At 54.0% G+C, this 14,806-nt stretch overlaps 1 protein-coding gene across 2 annotated transcripts; it reads left to right on the top strand.

The window, feature by feature from the left end:
* Window positions 1–3,169: 3,169 nt before the first annotated feature.
* On the top strand, window positions 3,170–9,468 carry CFAP20 (cilia and flagella associated protein 20). Of its 2 annotated transcripts, XM_038148270.1 has the most exons (6): window positions 3,171–3,366; window positions 5,271–5,350; window positions 6,423–6,534; window positions 6,872–7,060; window positions 8,155–8,265; window positions 9,166–9,468. In XM_038148270.1, the coding sequence occupies exons 1-6, from the start codon at window positions 3,283–3,285 to the stop codon at window positions 9,169–9,171; spliced, it is 582 nt and encodes a 193-aa protein (XP_038004198.1). In that variant the 5' UTR covers window positions 3,171–3,282; the 3' UTR covers window positions 9,172–9,468. The 2 variants fall into 2 exon arrangements, with proteins under 2 accessions (XP_038004197.1, XP_038004198.1); XM_038148269.1 differs by lacking the exon at window positions 9,166–9,468 and having other exon boundaries at window positions 3,170–3,366; window positions 8,155–8,274.
* Window positions 9,469–14,806: the final 5,338 nt, after the last annotated feature.

Here is a 14,806-nt window from a genome sequence, read left to right as displayed (position 1 = left end):
AGAGTCTGCCTGCAATAATGGTTGTTGGCCAAGCTGGGCTCTGGTCTTAGGTATTAATGAACTACTTGAAAGTCTGTCTAAAAGCCACGAGCTGGACTCTGTATGACTGTACATGGTCATTTCTCTTATGTTGTCCCATTCCTTCATTGCCCATATGAAGTTCTATATGCCCATATGCAGTTTTCCCCTCTACTGAAGCTGCCCAGGGGAAAGGGAACCTCTGAGACAAGGCTCTGGCCGGGGAAAGAGAGACCTGTTGCTGGTTCCCAGGGAGGGGAGCTCAGCCATGGGCTCCTGCCAAGCACAGAACCACTCAGCACTGCTCTCACCCGCCCTGGGCACTGGCCAAAGTGGAATTGCACGAGTGAGTCCTTGCACAAGGCCTGTAACGGGTACAGGTGTGGGAAGGCACTGTCCTGGTGTGTCACACATGGAGATTTGCTGTGGGCCCAGATGTGGACATGGGCATCAGGTAAGATTAACCTACTAGTGCTGTAAGGCAGTGCATAGTCCATTGCCAAGGAGCAGTTTAAGGGCAGCTCTGTTGGATCCAGGACTGGGCTGATCTCTGGCATCTACATTCATCAAGACTGTTTTTGGTGGGTGTAGCTCTGGCCAGCAGTGAGAGCAGGGAAGAGCCCATGCCAGAGCACACCTGAGGCCCACACTGAGCAGAAGCAGCACTGTGAGCATATGCTGAGCTGAGGTCCCTGCAGCAGGTGGCACATCCGAGCACTGCTGCTGCTTGGATCTATCCATCTCCTGATGCTGTTGGATCGTGTTCCCCATTGCCACCTGCTGCCTGTTGCGGCCCATATCCTTTCCAAGTCAACAGCTTGTCTCCAGAGAATGCTCTCAGTGACTTTTTAAACTGTTGTTTGTCAGAAATTAACTCTTCTTTGCTTGTCCTTCTTTGTCTCCAGTTTGTCTGGAGTCAAAAAGGTTTCGCTCATTCTTGCCCCTTGCTACATCCATTGCACAGGTGTCCCTCCAAGGCAGTGTGTCCTCCTTCCTTGATTTTCTCTGCCACTTTGCTCCAGTACACACTGGCACTGCCTCCTTCTGCACCCACTGATGTTTACACCCTTGTTCTCTTCTGATCCCTTGCTCAGCAGCAGCCCAGCTTCCTCCTCTTCCTCCTTCTGCACTGCTGAGAGTTCAGCCAGTGTGAGGTCTAAAGCCTTCAGGTTGCCTCAGCACCCAAAGCCACTTTTGGGCCTTGCCTCTCCTTGCATGTGGTGGTGATGGATCTCCTGCCCAATTGTCTTTTTGGTTTCCCAATTACAGCTGCCCTTCACCCAGTGCTGCTCCTGTAGGAAAATCCAGGCTGGAAGAGGGAAGAGTCATCTGGACTAATCCCAGGATCTCACAGTCCTCGCAGGATTCATTACTTTGTTCTTGGTTTTGCCATGTAGTGAAGGCTTTTGGCTCACAAAGGAACTGACTGAATCTGGTGCTGTTTTTATGGGTCCAAGTGCTGTCCTTGGAGCTGGCCCAGCCCTGGCCATCTGCTCTGCAGCCTCAGTCAAGAGGGCAATGGCCTGGGTTAGGATTTCCCAGGCCATGAACCTGGACCAGGTGCTCCGAGCAAGCACAGACTTGGTGATACTGGAGAGACCTGCTACATTTTGGTGTCATAACTGCACCCAGCAATGTGACACCTCAGAGGAGCAATATTTCAGAAGCTTCCTGAAAATCCCATTCCTCTGAAGGCATCGGATTGCTGAGAATTCTGAAGGGAAGGAAATGCTTTAGTGGGCAGCTATTTCTGGAGCAGGCACTCTCTGCTCATTTCTTGGACCAGATTATTTTCTTAGGATGGGCCTTTTCCTCCATCTGCTCCCCCAAATTCAATCCCTGTACACCCTGGGAACTGGAAGCAGGGGTTGAGGTAACATACCAGCATCTCCCTACTGATCTTCCAGGTGGATAACATCAGGATGTGAGTCTCTGAAATACATCTCTCAGAGACCTCTTCCCAAATGCCAGCCTCGATTATTAATACGGGTTAATGATTTACAGGGCTCTCTGTCTCTGCCCACACATGCCCAGGGAAGGAGGAGGGCAACAGGTACTACATTTTGTTAAAGTTAATTGAGAAATAAGGACAATTTGAAACCACTACCTATTTCTGTGTGCAGCAAAACATGACATTAAAGTGGTAAGTGGAGAGCGTGTGAATGAGCCGGCTGTTCAGGAATGGCAGCTGGATATTTGTCCCAGTTGTCTCCTACCATCTGATTAAGGGAACAAGTTATTTCATCCTGCCATATAAAGTGTACTCTAACCCTCTGACTAAATATAGCTGACCATTTCTAACTAATGCCTTGCTTTTTGTGCTCTCTACTTGTTTGTGCAAGGAACTGTGAAGGAAAGAGAAAGTGCTGCTAACCCAGGTGCTGTGAGGGAGCATCTGTAGCCTCTGGAGAGACAAGCAGACGTAGCAGACAACATTGTTAGGATTTGAATGGAGCATTAGTTAGCAACAGAGGCCTGGAGTTAACCTGACGAACCATAAAGCTGGTGCAGAATGGTCATTTTTATGCTGTTTACTGTCTGTACATTGAAAATAGATGGTGTAAACAGGTGTTATAACAGCCAGAAGAAATGTATGTCAGTTTAGAAATGTAATTTCTAGCCCAAGCTGTTCCTGTTAAGCCTCTTCAGCTGTGCCAAGGCCTTGTCTCTACTCAAAGAGATTTTCACACCTGTAAAGCCATAGATCAAACCCCCAGTATTGCCAGGGTCCTGTGCGTTATCCCTGCCTGGCTTAGCGCAGCAAGAGGACACAGGAGGTTCCTAGGGCACCCAGGAATGAGTGCAGCCGAGGAAGAACAAAGCAGAGCAAACACCATTCGGATGCTCCAGTCCTGCAAAAGCAGCACAGGGAGCCCCTCGGAGGAACGAGCAGAGCCCACGGGAAAAACCATCCTTGGGAAAAGCAAACCACGGCAAACCACCAAAATCCCCTTTGGACCCGTGAACTGCGGGGGGAGAACGGAGACGTTTTAGAGGCGTCCCTGCCTACAGCCCAGGCGTTCAGGGAGCGCGATCCCGACCCCAGGGCACCGGGCACGGCTCGGAGCGGGCTGGGCCCCGGCAGCTCGGCGGGCCGAGGGAGGCCCGGGGCCGGCGCCGCGGTTGCCGGGGCAGCGCTCCCGGAAGCGCATCCGCGGCCGCCCCAAGCAGTTCCTCGGTGACGGCGGCGGCGCGGCGCGGCGGCACCCGCCGTGTCCTGGCAGAGCGGCGGCCGCGGCGCGGCCCGGCCCGCCCGGCCCCGGCATGTTCAAGAACACCTTCCAGAGCGGCTTCCTCTCGGTGCTCTACAGCATCGGCAGCAAACCGCTCCAGATCTGGGACAAGAAGGTGAGGCGGCGGGCTCGGCCCGGCGAGCGGCGCGGCCGCTCGGCTCAGCCTCCCGGGGCGCTCCGGCCGCCTGTGGCGCCGCTCGGCCCCCGCCTGTGGGGCCGGAGCTGCGGCGGCCGGGTTAGCGGGACACCGGGACGGGATAGCGCGATCTCTCGGGTGCTGGTTACCGGGGCCGGTACCGGGCCCCTCGGGTGTTTCTGAGGGGAATGTGTTATGATGAGTGTTTTCTGCCTTTGGCTGCAGAACGGGCCGGCTCTGGCCGTGGGCAGCGGGATGCCCAAGGCCCCGTGGCCACTGTGGGGCAGAGCTGGGGGTCTCCTGGTGCGTGAGCCTCCTTTCAAACACGCTTGCCAGAGGCGAGTGGGCTCTGTGGCGGCTTGTGGGTGTAGGAGAAGTTGTGAATGTCTCGTCGCTTTGTTTTTCCCTCCTGTCAGTTTTTAGAGTGGTTTTGCTCAGGGCCCTGTGCCTTCTCCAGGCTGTTTTGCATCAAGGAGCCGTCCTCAGGACGTTTAGAGATGTTGAGCTGTGCTGCTTCCCCCATCACAAACCATCCATGGCTTAGTGATTCTGCAAAATGCTTGTTATGACCTCTGAGACCAAGGCTACAAGCTGCATTTGGTTGCTTGTGCATGAGCCTTAGCTGAATTTTTTGTGGTTTCAGCAGGAACTAAAAGATTCACGGCAGTTCAGTCAGTAGTGATGTTTGACCTGAGTGGGCTTGTGTGAGCATTTACAGGTTGTGAGATGGGGGACAGGAAGCCCAGACCTATCGTGTTTCCCATCAGTGGGGTACCCATGTAGCTTTGTGAAGAGCTGGGATGCCTCACACTGCCCGTGTGTGTGTCTGTGTTTTGCACAAATATTCGTGACTTTAAAAAAAGATCAACAGCTTATTTGGATGGTGCAAGGACGGGACGTATTAAAGACTCTTAGACTGGGGATGTAGTGTGCTGTCAGACTGGATAAGCCATAAGCAGGCTGTGCTGACCCTGCTTGGAGGTGGAGGTTGGACCGGAGACCTCTGGAGGCACCTTCCCACGTGAATTGTCCTGTGCAGGGTGATACTGTTATGACTGTGTGGCCCATGAGTGGGAGCAGGAGCTCTGCTTGCAGGGTGGATGTCAGCAGTGGTCCTTTCAGCTGCAATAGTCTTGCAATAGTCTCTCATGCATGAAGCATGGCCAGCCTGGATGTGCTTGTAGTGAGGATTGCTCTGCTCTCTTCAGCAGTGCATGAAATGCCCCTGCCATTTTGGTGAGAACTGGAAACAGTATTTGGCATTCTCCTGTGTCCTAGGTGCATGCCTGAGATTACTGGGTTCATAGCTGTCCTAATGTAGACTTTCATATCTTTGCAAAAAGAACCAGCAGGCTATGATTTCTCCTTCTTTTTAGATCTTAGGGAATATCTCAAGCTTTTGTGACATGGGGAAAACCCATATATTTTTTTTTGTGTGAGTGTCCAGCCCTTCCCCAGAGGCAGTCAGCCATGCCCAGCTGTACAGACCAAGTCCCCTTGGTGACCAGCGGCTGGCTGGTGGCTCCCCTGTATTGCTTGTCCTTGTTTTTACCCCTTATAGCAGTCACGTTGGACTCTTACTCTTTTATGTTTGTTTATTTGGGCCTCTGATATGAGGCTTGAGTCCCTTGTGTTCACTGCAGCATATTTTGATAGATGGAAGTCTTGCACTCAGTGTCTGTGCAGCGTGCTGGGCCATAAACTCTTGCTGGCACTCTGGGGCAGTGATCAAAGCCTTGGAAACAGCAAGGTCCAGGAGAGTAGGAGCCAAGGGAATGTAGATGGGTCCTCCTGGGGTCTTATTCCTTCTCTTGATGAAGCTGTGGGTGCCTCTTTTTCCCCTCTCAAGTCGTGTCTGTGCTGTCTGCCCACTTCTGTTCCAGGTGCGCAATGGCCACATCAAGCGAATCACGGACAATGACATTCAGTCACTGGTGCTGGAGATTGAAGGAACAAATGTCAGGTAGGAGAAGCCTTTTCTGCTGTTCTGGGGGAGCAGGACTCTGCCCTGAAGCAGAGTGAAAGATGGCAGTGCCCAGCAGACATCATCTTCAAACTACAGCAATGTGATGGCAATGTCTTTGTCAATAAATTGAAGAATCTGGGTCGTATCACTGATACTCCCCTGTGGCAATGTGCCTTTCCCTGGATGTGCTTGTAGAGCTCTCATACTTATCCTCAATGGGGCTAAGGGATAAAAAATAAAATCCCATTATTCTTCCATCACTTGAAGGGAAAAAAAGCGGTATTTAATACCCAGCCTCAGTCAGCACTGCCAGTTACTGAAAAAGCAGCACTGTCTGCTGTCTCTTCTATTGTCTTGGGCCTGTTCTCCTCACGTGACAGCTGCTCTCCCTGCAGCAGGAGGATCAGAGGGAGATTTATGCGGGGAGTTGCTTATGGAGCTTCTCTTAGCAACCTCGTCTCCATCGCCCCGGGAGACAGACGCCAGCTCCATGAGCGGGCTCAGAGTCTCCAAGGCTTCTCCAGGGGTGATTCAGAGCTGGGCACTCCTTATAAGGGCAGTGGAGACTCCTCTCCTGCAGAGAGACTGAGCCAATGCTTCTCTTCCTCCAAGAAGTGTTGATACAAAACTTGCCAAGCGTGACGTGTACTTCTAGGGCTCACAACCTTTGTTTTCCCAGCCGTATAGAGCACACAGGGCCTCTGCCATGATCTGGAGGGCTCTACCTGTTCAGTCAAGGGTAGGAGGAGGTTGTGTCAAGAAACAGCGCTGACATGGCCTTGAAACTGGGGAGGTGAAGCTGTCCAGGAAGGTGTTTCATGCCCTGGGTGAGACAAGTGCAATTTGAGATGCATTCTTTGTGCCTTTATCTTTTTCTGCCTTCAGCTACCTCTGAAACTCCCCCTCCTGTTACAGGAAGCCCTGGTTGTTGCTGAGATCCTATGATCACAGTTACCCATTTCTGCCTGTCCTCCAAGGCTGCATTGGGCCAAGGGAGAGACTTGGGTTACCTCGGGCTGTGCACTTTGTGCTGTGTGAGATCCTAAAGTGTTTTTCTCTCACCTCTCAGTACCACGTACATCACGTGCCCTGCTGACCCAAAGAAGACCCTGGGCATCAAACTACCTTTCCTAGTGATGATCATCAAGAACCTGAAAAAATACTTCACTTTTGAAGTGCAGGTGAGGAGTGTGCAGTGGGGAGGCCCCTCCAGGGACCACTGAGGAAGGCGCCAGAGAGCCTGCAGTCTTGTGTTGGAACTTGTCCCAGGCAGTGAGTGATCCCCAAAACAGTTTTGCTTTCTTGGCCATGTGGTGTGTCAGGTCTTCTGGTATGGGGGCATCAGTCAGCTCACAAGCACACTGTTGCTATTCCTAAAAATGGGTCTGTTTCCTGTGTTAAATTACTTCTGCTGTGGAACGGAGGGGTGGGAGTAGAGAGCCCTCTTGGAGCCGGGTAGCGCTGTCCTGGGGAGTCGGGGCCTGGCGCCTGGCTGAGCAGCCTGCCTTCCTTGCCCAGGTGCTGGATGACAAGAACGTGCGCCGGCGTTTCCGGGCGAGCAACTACCAGAGCACGACCCGGGTGAAGCCCTTCATCTGCACCATGCCCATGCGGCTGGACGACGGCTGGAACCAGATCCAGTTCAACCTGTCCGACTTCACGCGCCGCGCCTACGGCACCAACTACATCGAGACCCTGAGAGTGCAGGTGAGAAGCTGCCCTGGGAAACCAAGGGCTGCTCATGTTCCTGCTGGCTGGGACAGCAGCACGGGAATCTGGCTTTAGCCCTGTGTGGTTCCTTTGCCAGCCCTGCTCTTTGCAGAGCGCTGTGGAAGGTGAGCAAAGTCCTGACTGAGGCCTCCCCTAACTTGACTAGGCTGGGACAAAGGAGCCCATTTCCCTCTTGTTTCTCTGGCTGTCTGTTGGTTAGGGTGAGAGTTGCAGTTCCCTGTGGCATGCCATGAAGGTGGAGTTCTGCTGGGAATTAGCTGTGTGTTGCCTTACTGTCCAGATAGGCTGGACAGTGATTGGGGGCCTGGATGGGAAAGACCGACGGTGTACAGAGCATTCATACCCCTGGTTGAGTTTGTTTCCTCGTGGTAGTGGAGTTACCCTGCTTTCATGAATCCCTTGTAACAGAGCTAATGCAGTGTTTGTTCCTGCTGAGGACGTGGAACTTGTTCTGTATGCTAGGGAGTCATGTTCACGGTGTCCAGTGGTGTGTGTTATTTTGAGGAATGTCTGTCTGTGGAGCGTGCCTGTTCCTTAGTGTGAGGGGAGTGCTGCAATTCCTTGCAGGATTGCCCTGAGGTGCAGGCAGTCAGCTGAGAGTTGTCTGCCTTCTCACATACTCACGAGGGGGACCAGAGCAACGACTTTGCTGCCAGCTGATAGTGGAGGCAGCATGGGCTGGACAGGCTCATTCCTGACCTCAGGGAGGCCCTGAAGTGGGCATGTTAAAAATGCAGCAGGCTGAGGCTCTGGGTGTTCTGACAAGTGCTGATACCAGCAAAGCAGAGGTTGGCTCACAGCAGAGAATCCCCTTAGCAACTAAGAGAGTTGGCAGAGATACCAGAGCTTGGCCAAATCTTTTGAGTGTTCATACCTGGAGACAGGGATGCAAATGCAAAGCAGAGGGCACAGACCAGCATTTCTCTGATGCCCTGTCAGATTCAAAAAAACCAAACAGTGAGATAGATTTCCAGCTGCTGAGCCAAAGAATCCATGTTGCAGCATGACACCAAAGCTGGATGTGGAAAGAGCATGTGGAAAATGGACTGACTCTTTGTTTTGACTCTCAGATCCACGCCAACTGTCGCATCCGACGGGTGTATTTCTCTGACCGGCTGTACTCAGAGGATGAGCTCCCAGCTGAGTTCAAGCTGTATCTGCCTGTCCAGAACAAGGCCAAGGTGAGCTAAATGTGGGAAGGAGGGTGGGAGAACAGTGAGCCAGACTAGCATTCCTCTGCCTCCTCCTGCTGCCCTCGCAACCCGGAGTTTCTTCTGGCAGCAGAGCTCTTGCCAGCTTTGGCCACCAGCCAGGGAGCACCCTCTCTGTTGCCAGGGTGAGCAGTCTGTCTGGGGTGCCTTGTTGTGTAGCTTTCCTGCCAAAACACATGGAAATTGTCATTCCCATCTAGGAGCAGGGTGAGCTGTTCAGCTGCTCCCCGTGTCCTCCCTGATTGTGTTGAAGGACTCTGGGCAGTTGCAGCCTCCCGGCATCTCTCCAGAGCTTTCGTCCATGACTCAGCTCAGCAGCTTTGCTCTTCAGAGCAGCTGCAGCTCCGCATTTGTCTTCCAGGAGAGATTCTGTTTGTGTCCCTCTAGCCCAAAATGAGTCCCCTCCGATCTTTTCCCCGCCCAGTACCAGACAGTGGTGCCATGAGGGGGGAAGGAGACACCATGGCTGCCCTCCAGGAGGAGATGCCAAGCTGTGCTCCTGCAGTGATGGGAGAGGAGTGAACATGCTGGCATACTGAGAGATCTGGAACAACATGCAGCAATTTTGAGGCTTGTGAGGAAGCACCTTCTTTGCCAGGGCCAGTCTGTCCCACTGCAGATACTTCTTTTAGCAAAGAAGATTCCTGGGCAAAGTTTCAAGCTGCTGAGGGAGGGTATTGGGGGCTGATGGTAGTGGGAGGTAGGAGGCAGTGTTAACTGTAGGTAACAGCCCTGGGGAACCTGTCACTGCCTTCTGAGCTGTAGCAGCCTCACAGACGTGTCTGGGGAGTGCTTGGAGCCCTCCCAGTACTGTTGTCTTGTGCTGCCAAGTCTTGTAAGTGTCTCCTTTTTTCTCCCTGCTCTGTCCAGCAATAACATCACGTTGGGAAGAGATGTTGGCGTGCAAATTGTACAGAGTCAGAGTTTTCCTGGCTGTTCCTAAAGTGCTGAGCCTAAACTCTGCAGGTGGCCTGGTACCCAGTCTTGTCTTGCTCAAAGTGGCCACTGTGCCTCCAAAGAAGGGATTCAGCAGGAATTGTGGAGTTAAGTGTATCCTCTTGAAGTTAGCAATTTTATTTTTTATTTCCTTGTTTCCATCTCTTATATATGCTCTAAATATGGATGTAATACTTGTTCTTGAAAAGTTATTAAACATTTGGCTCTGTAAATCTGCTTCTGTCTTCCTCCTCCTTTGATGGATCTCTAACTTTTTAGTGCTTCAGAAAGTACCAGAGAGTTTCTTTGAGAACCCAGATGTTAGAATTTGCCTCTGAACTTGACTTTGATCAGCACCTTCACTGTTTAAGGGATAGCACAGACACAACCAGCAGCAATCTGGTGAGAGGGAAAGTAGTAAGGTTTCCACAGAGAAGACAGAAACTGTCTCCAGTCCATGAAGTTTGTGGTACTATGACAAAAACTCATGCTGTTCATGAAAATGGGTTTTCCATTCCCTTTTTTCCTTTAAGCCATTTTCCCCAGCAGTGACAAATTAGCCTTACCTGCCTGTTAGGGCAGTTTTGTTGGCTGTGTAGTTACCAACTCTCTCCAGCTCTCAGCCAAGCCTTCAGCAGCACAAGGCACACAATAGCCTTCCAGCTGCCAGATTGTCCCTTTCCCCAGGGATCAGAGGGGAGGTTCAGCACAGCAGCAGAGCAGGAGCGGAAGTCTTTTCCTGTGCTGAAGCTGCCCTTCCCTGCCTCAAACCAATCTGCCTTTGTTGTAGAAAGGCTTGTGAAGGGAAGCCAGAGACTCCATCAGTAAGGGGGTGAGTCTGGGAGTAGATGGTGCCTTTCCTGCCCAGCGCCAAGCCTCCCATCAGTACTCTGGAGGGCAGGTACCAAAGGCTGGGACTGATCCTTCCCTGGGCTGTGCAGTGAATGGGGAAGACTTCACTTCTGTTACTGCTCTGTAGAACAAAGCTGCTCTCTCCCAGGGGCAGGAGGGCCTGCTGAGGGACATCTGCCTTAGATTCTGGGTTTAATCCTGACCACTGAGACCCTGCCTGGTTTAAAGGTTTGGCATGTTTCTGCACCCTCTCTGTGCACCTCTGTGACAAAGCTCTCCAGATGCCTGTTACGGAGCTGCCTCGCCTGCACCTTTAGAGCTGCTGGGCTTTGAACTGGAGGTGCTGCCACGTGGGGCTGGATTGCACCTGCAGAAGGCTTTCTGGAGAAGACCTTTGCAATTCTAGCAACTGAACAGCTTGGTAGCTCTAAGGAGCCCAGCCAAGGAAGCCTACATGAGAAAGCACCATCCATCCTGCATTGACATGTGTCAAGGCTTGGCTGGACTAGATACGTTCAGTGGAATCACTGGATCTCCTGCCAGGGGTTGGCCTTAATGAAGTCCATGGTGAGGCTTTCTCCATGTTTGCAAAGCTTGCTAGAGCTGGGGGAGCTGCTGAGCGGATCCAGCAGACCCTGTGAGGGTAAAATGTGCATCCTTTCCCGCAAGCCCTTATTCAACACCATGTGTTTTTGGCAGTCTTTGGCAGCTGAGCACTCAGCAGGAGCTGCTGCTGCCTTTCCCTGCCCTGCTGGGGCCTGTGCTGGAGTTGCCCCTGGTCCTTGAGGAGCTGAGCTCACCCTGAGTGACCAGCCCTAATGCATTGAGAGGGGCTGGGCTCCCCTGGGCCCCGAGCTGGCTGCCTCTGCAGAGATCAGATGGGCCCTGCTGCCAATTCCTGCCCGACCTCTAGGAGCTGTGCCAGCAGATTTGCTGGAATAAACTCCCAGCCACAAACCCTTACATCCATATGGACCTACTGTGTATTTTTAAATACTAAACAAAATACTGAATCTTCCTGTTTACTTGCTGCACAAAGTGGAGCATCACCGGATACTGGCTCTTCCCTCCACAGCCAGATGCTTGGTGATTTACACTGTGCTTCCAAAATCTTTCTCTTCTAACCCTTCTCTCCCATCAAAACTTTAACCATCTCGCTGAAGGTGGGTGAAGTTGGATGCTCTCCCTGTGGGAGAAGAGGATGCTGCTGGTAGATGGGCCAGAATGTCAGAGGCATCCTGTCAGCAGCCCTTTCCTAAATGTGCACAAGCAAAACTCCTGTGGTGGAGCACTCAGCTTCTTACTCCTTTGGTTCTGGCTTTTAACGTGGCTGGGATGCAACGTCCTCCTACATGGAAAGAGCGGAGGAATGCAGGAAGGAGGTGGGGGCAGAGGTGGGAGTCGTGGATGGCTGCTGCCTGCCTGCTCGTGGGGCAGCCCCAGCTGGGTATGAGGGGTGGGCAGAGGGGAGTCTTGGTTCAGTGCAGGCAGCCTGTGCAGAAAAGATCTTAGATATCTCCTCGTTCACCTTTCTGGGGGTGGCCTGCTCCTTCCTTCCTGCGTAAGTCCTTGTTGCAGTTCATGTTTAGTGGGAGAGAAATTAATCTCTGTGGGGAGCCCTGGTTTCAACCCCGGGCAGAGCAGGGCCCACCCAAAGTTTTCCTTCTCTGCACCAGCTTTTCACCTTTGTCTTCCACTGGCTGGGACAAGGTTGTGCACTTGGACACTTCAGTGGGGACTTCAGTGCTGGGAGCTGCTTTCTACATGAAAGGTAAAGCTTCCTTTGGAAAGCTTGGGTGTTGAAATAGGGTGAGTGCACAGGCTGCAGCTCCTCGGAGCAAGGGACCCGCCCTGGGCTGGGCCAGCAGCAGCAGGCGTGGGCTGGAGCAGCTGGCAGTCACTGTGGTGTGAGCCAGGGCTGGGACATCCCAAGGCTCTGCCTGGGCAGGTGGCAGCTGCTGGCAGAGCAAGCAGGCAATGGGGTTTTCCTGGAAAGCTTTCTCAGTTTGATCTGCTGCTGGGGCAGAAGAATCCTGTGTGAGTGTCCAGCCCAGCAGACACTGTCTGGCAGGACATTGATACAAGCTTCTGTCCCTGCCTGTGTTTGTCCCCTTGCACTTTGTCACTTTCCTATCAAGTGGGTCCTGGCAAAGAAGCACAGAGCTGTTATCACAGAGGGATAAGCAGGAATCAAAAAATCTGGGCCCAACTCTGCTTCTTGTCCATTCTGCATCTCCCTGGATGTCTTGGGCCAAATGTTGTCATCTTTATAGAGGGATTACACCTCCAGGGCGACGTTAATCCTTTGCAGCTGTTGTCTAATGTGGGGCAGGCAGTGCTGGAGGCAAGGGAAATATTTATTTTGAGTTTTACCACTGGCCACCGCCCAGGAAAACCAAGTGACGGTACTGGGGACTTTGGCCACTGTGCATGCAGAGAGAGCTGATGTTCCTGCCCTGCCGGCGCCTGCAGGAGAGGGGTGAGAGCTTCCACTGGCAGGCCGCAAAATGGGACCACCCAAACACAATTTTCTGGGGTAAGGGAGAAATTGTACACCCTGAGAGCTAACCTGGGATGCAGTGGGGAAAGCTGCAGAGCTGCTAGAGGTGAGAAGATGATGGATGCCAAGTTGTGCTGAAGCAGAACTGCAGCCCATCTGCTTCACCATCACTTCAGGTGTTGCCCCTGCAGCCCCAGGAATGACTTTCTGTGAGATGAGGGGTCCCAGCACCCCCAGCAGCAGCCTGGGGGCTGCCCGGTGGGTGTGAGGAGGGGAGGAGAGGGGCGTGAGCCACACGAGTGGTTGGTGGGTGCATCCCACCCGCGGGCTGTGCTGGCACTGACCCCTCTCCGGGCAGCACCGGAGCCTCCGCCCTGCCTGCAGCGAGCACAGGCAGCAGGTTCAGCCCCTCCCAGGGCCCCGCGGCCCTTCCCTCCATCCCCAGCATTGTTTCCTCCGACCTTGAGCTGGCCGCTCGCTGCTCGCTGTATCCCAGCCCCAGTTCTTCCTCTGCACTGAGCCCGGCTTCCTCTGTGTTTTCCGGGTCCGTTCCTCAGCGCTGAACAGGGGATCGCGCCCTGGCTTGCAGAGGAAGAGGAGGATGCTCCGGAGGTGGTGCCAGGAGGGCAGAGAGCCCCTGCCAGCCCTGCTCCCCCCCTCACACCCACCCCAGCACAGCAGGGCCTGGAGGACGCTGAGCTCCCAGGGTCTTTTCCAGGTCAGGCTCTCCAACCTATTTTTGGGAAGCAGGGAGCTGCCAGGCGGGAGTGGATCCTGGCGGTGGCTGCCGGGGCCAGGCTCAGCCGGGCTCGCCCTCGCCGTGCCCTGGAGCAGGTGCCTGCTGCCCTCCTGGGCTCTCACACCCGCGGGGTCCAGAGGTGAGCTGACCCCGCTGTGGGCGTGCAGGGGCCCCGGCAGAGCCTGGGCGCCGCTGAAATGCTGGGCTTTGTCTCCAGCAGGTCCCTTACTGCTGTCCATGAGCGTTTCCAGATGGCCCTGGGCTCCTGGCACCGGCTCTGCTGCAGCATCCGGGGAAGAGCGGGAGGGGGTGGGAAGCGGTGTCCCAGCTCTCCGAGTGTGGTGGCCTGGGCCTCTGCTCCCAGCATCCCTAATTCCCGCTGGGGAATTGTTCCCAGCTCCTGTCCCACCCTGAATCAGCAAGGAGACCCCTCCCCTGCCATGGAAGCGATACCTTAAGCAGCTGACCCTGGGCACCCTCGTCCAGCTCTGCCTTTCCCTGCAAGCCAGGCGTCTTTCCAGGTACCAGGCTTTGGGGTCCCAGCCCTGCACCCCGTCGAGCCCTGTGTACCCCCAGGAGAGAAGGGAAACACGGCTGCCGTGGGAAATACATCTGTTGTCGGAAATGCATCTGCTGCGGGAAGTGCATCCAGTGTGGGAAATGCATCTGCCGTGGGAAATGCATCTGCTGGCCTCTGGAGCAATCTCTGCAGGGGTGGGGAGAGTGAATCCCAGCCGTGCTTTCCTCCTGCCTCGCCTTTTGGCCACGTTCATGGCTTTTGGCAGCTCCTGGTGCCTGTCTGGCCCTGGTTCAGCACAGGCTGGAGGGTCAGGCTGCCCCAGCAGAGCTGTGGGTCCTCCCTCAGCTCTGGGGAAGACCCACACGAACACAAATCTGAGCAAAATGGTCAAAACCGAACTGAAAGAAGTTAAAAGCCAAGGAATGTGACCCAGCAAGGCCTGGCTGATGGAATACAACAGCCCTGAGCCACTTGGAGATCTTTTTCCACCCACTCCCCCCAATTCCTCAGGGGTTTTCTGTTCCTGATTTTGACTTCTCGCTTGGCTGCAGCGACGTGCTGAGTCTGAGCCAAACGTGTTTTCCAGGGAATCAGCTCATGGCTGGAAATCGCTGCCCAGTGTGGGTAGGGATGGAGGCTGGGGCAGGGGATGGGTGATTCAGGCCACAGGGTTCCCCCCCAGCACCAGAAAAGCGGGGTGAGAGCCAGCACCAGTCCTTCCCTTTTACAGTAATTAGTGGCTGACGAGTAGCTGGGCAGCTCAGGGCAATTCAGTGCTGGGAAGTGGTTGTAGCAGTCGGGAACTGAGCCAGCAGCTCTGAGCCCTGGGGAGGGGGAAGGATGGGGGATCACAAAGTCTTCATATCCTCATCCATGAAGTGGGGGAACCCTCTCTCCCACCCACCCGGGCTGGCAGGAGGGGATGAGGGCAAAGGAGCAGCTGGAGCACCAGGGCAAGGGGAGC

Source organism: Motacilla alba, chromosome 11 (assembly GCF_015832195.1).
Source record: "Motacilla alba alba isolate MOTALB_02 chromosome 11, Motacilla_alba_V1.0_pri, whole genome shotgun sequence".
Classification (NCBI taxonomy): Eukaryota; Metazoa; Chordata; class Aves; order Passeriformes; family Motacillidae; genus Motacilla; species Motacilla alba.
This window is presented reverse-complemented; position numbering and strand designations above follow the sequence as displayed.

What these genes read in the sequence shown, in the direction of transcription:
- CFAP20 (XM_038148269.1), top strand. Translation starts at nt 3,283, where the DNA reads ATGTTCAAGAACACCTTCCAGAGCGGCTTCCTCTCGGTGCTCTACAGC. An exon ending in ATTGAAGGAACAAATGTCAG is followed by an intron (nt 5,351 to 6,422) that starts GTAGGAGAAGCC and finishes CTCACCTCTCAG; the next exon opens with TACCACGTACATCACGTGCC. An exon ending in ACTTCACTTTTGAAGTGCAG is followed by an intron (nt 6,535 to 6,871) that starts GTGAGGAGTGTG and finishes TTCCTTGCCCAG; the next exon opens with GTGCTGGATGACAAGAACGT.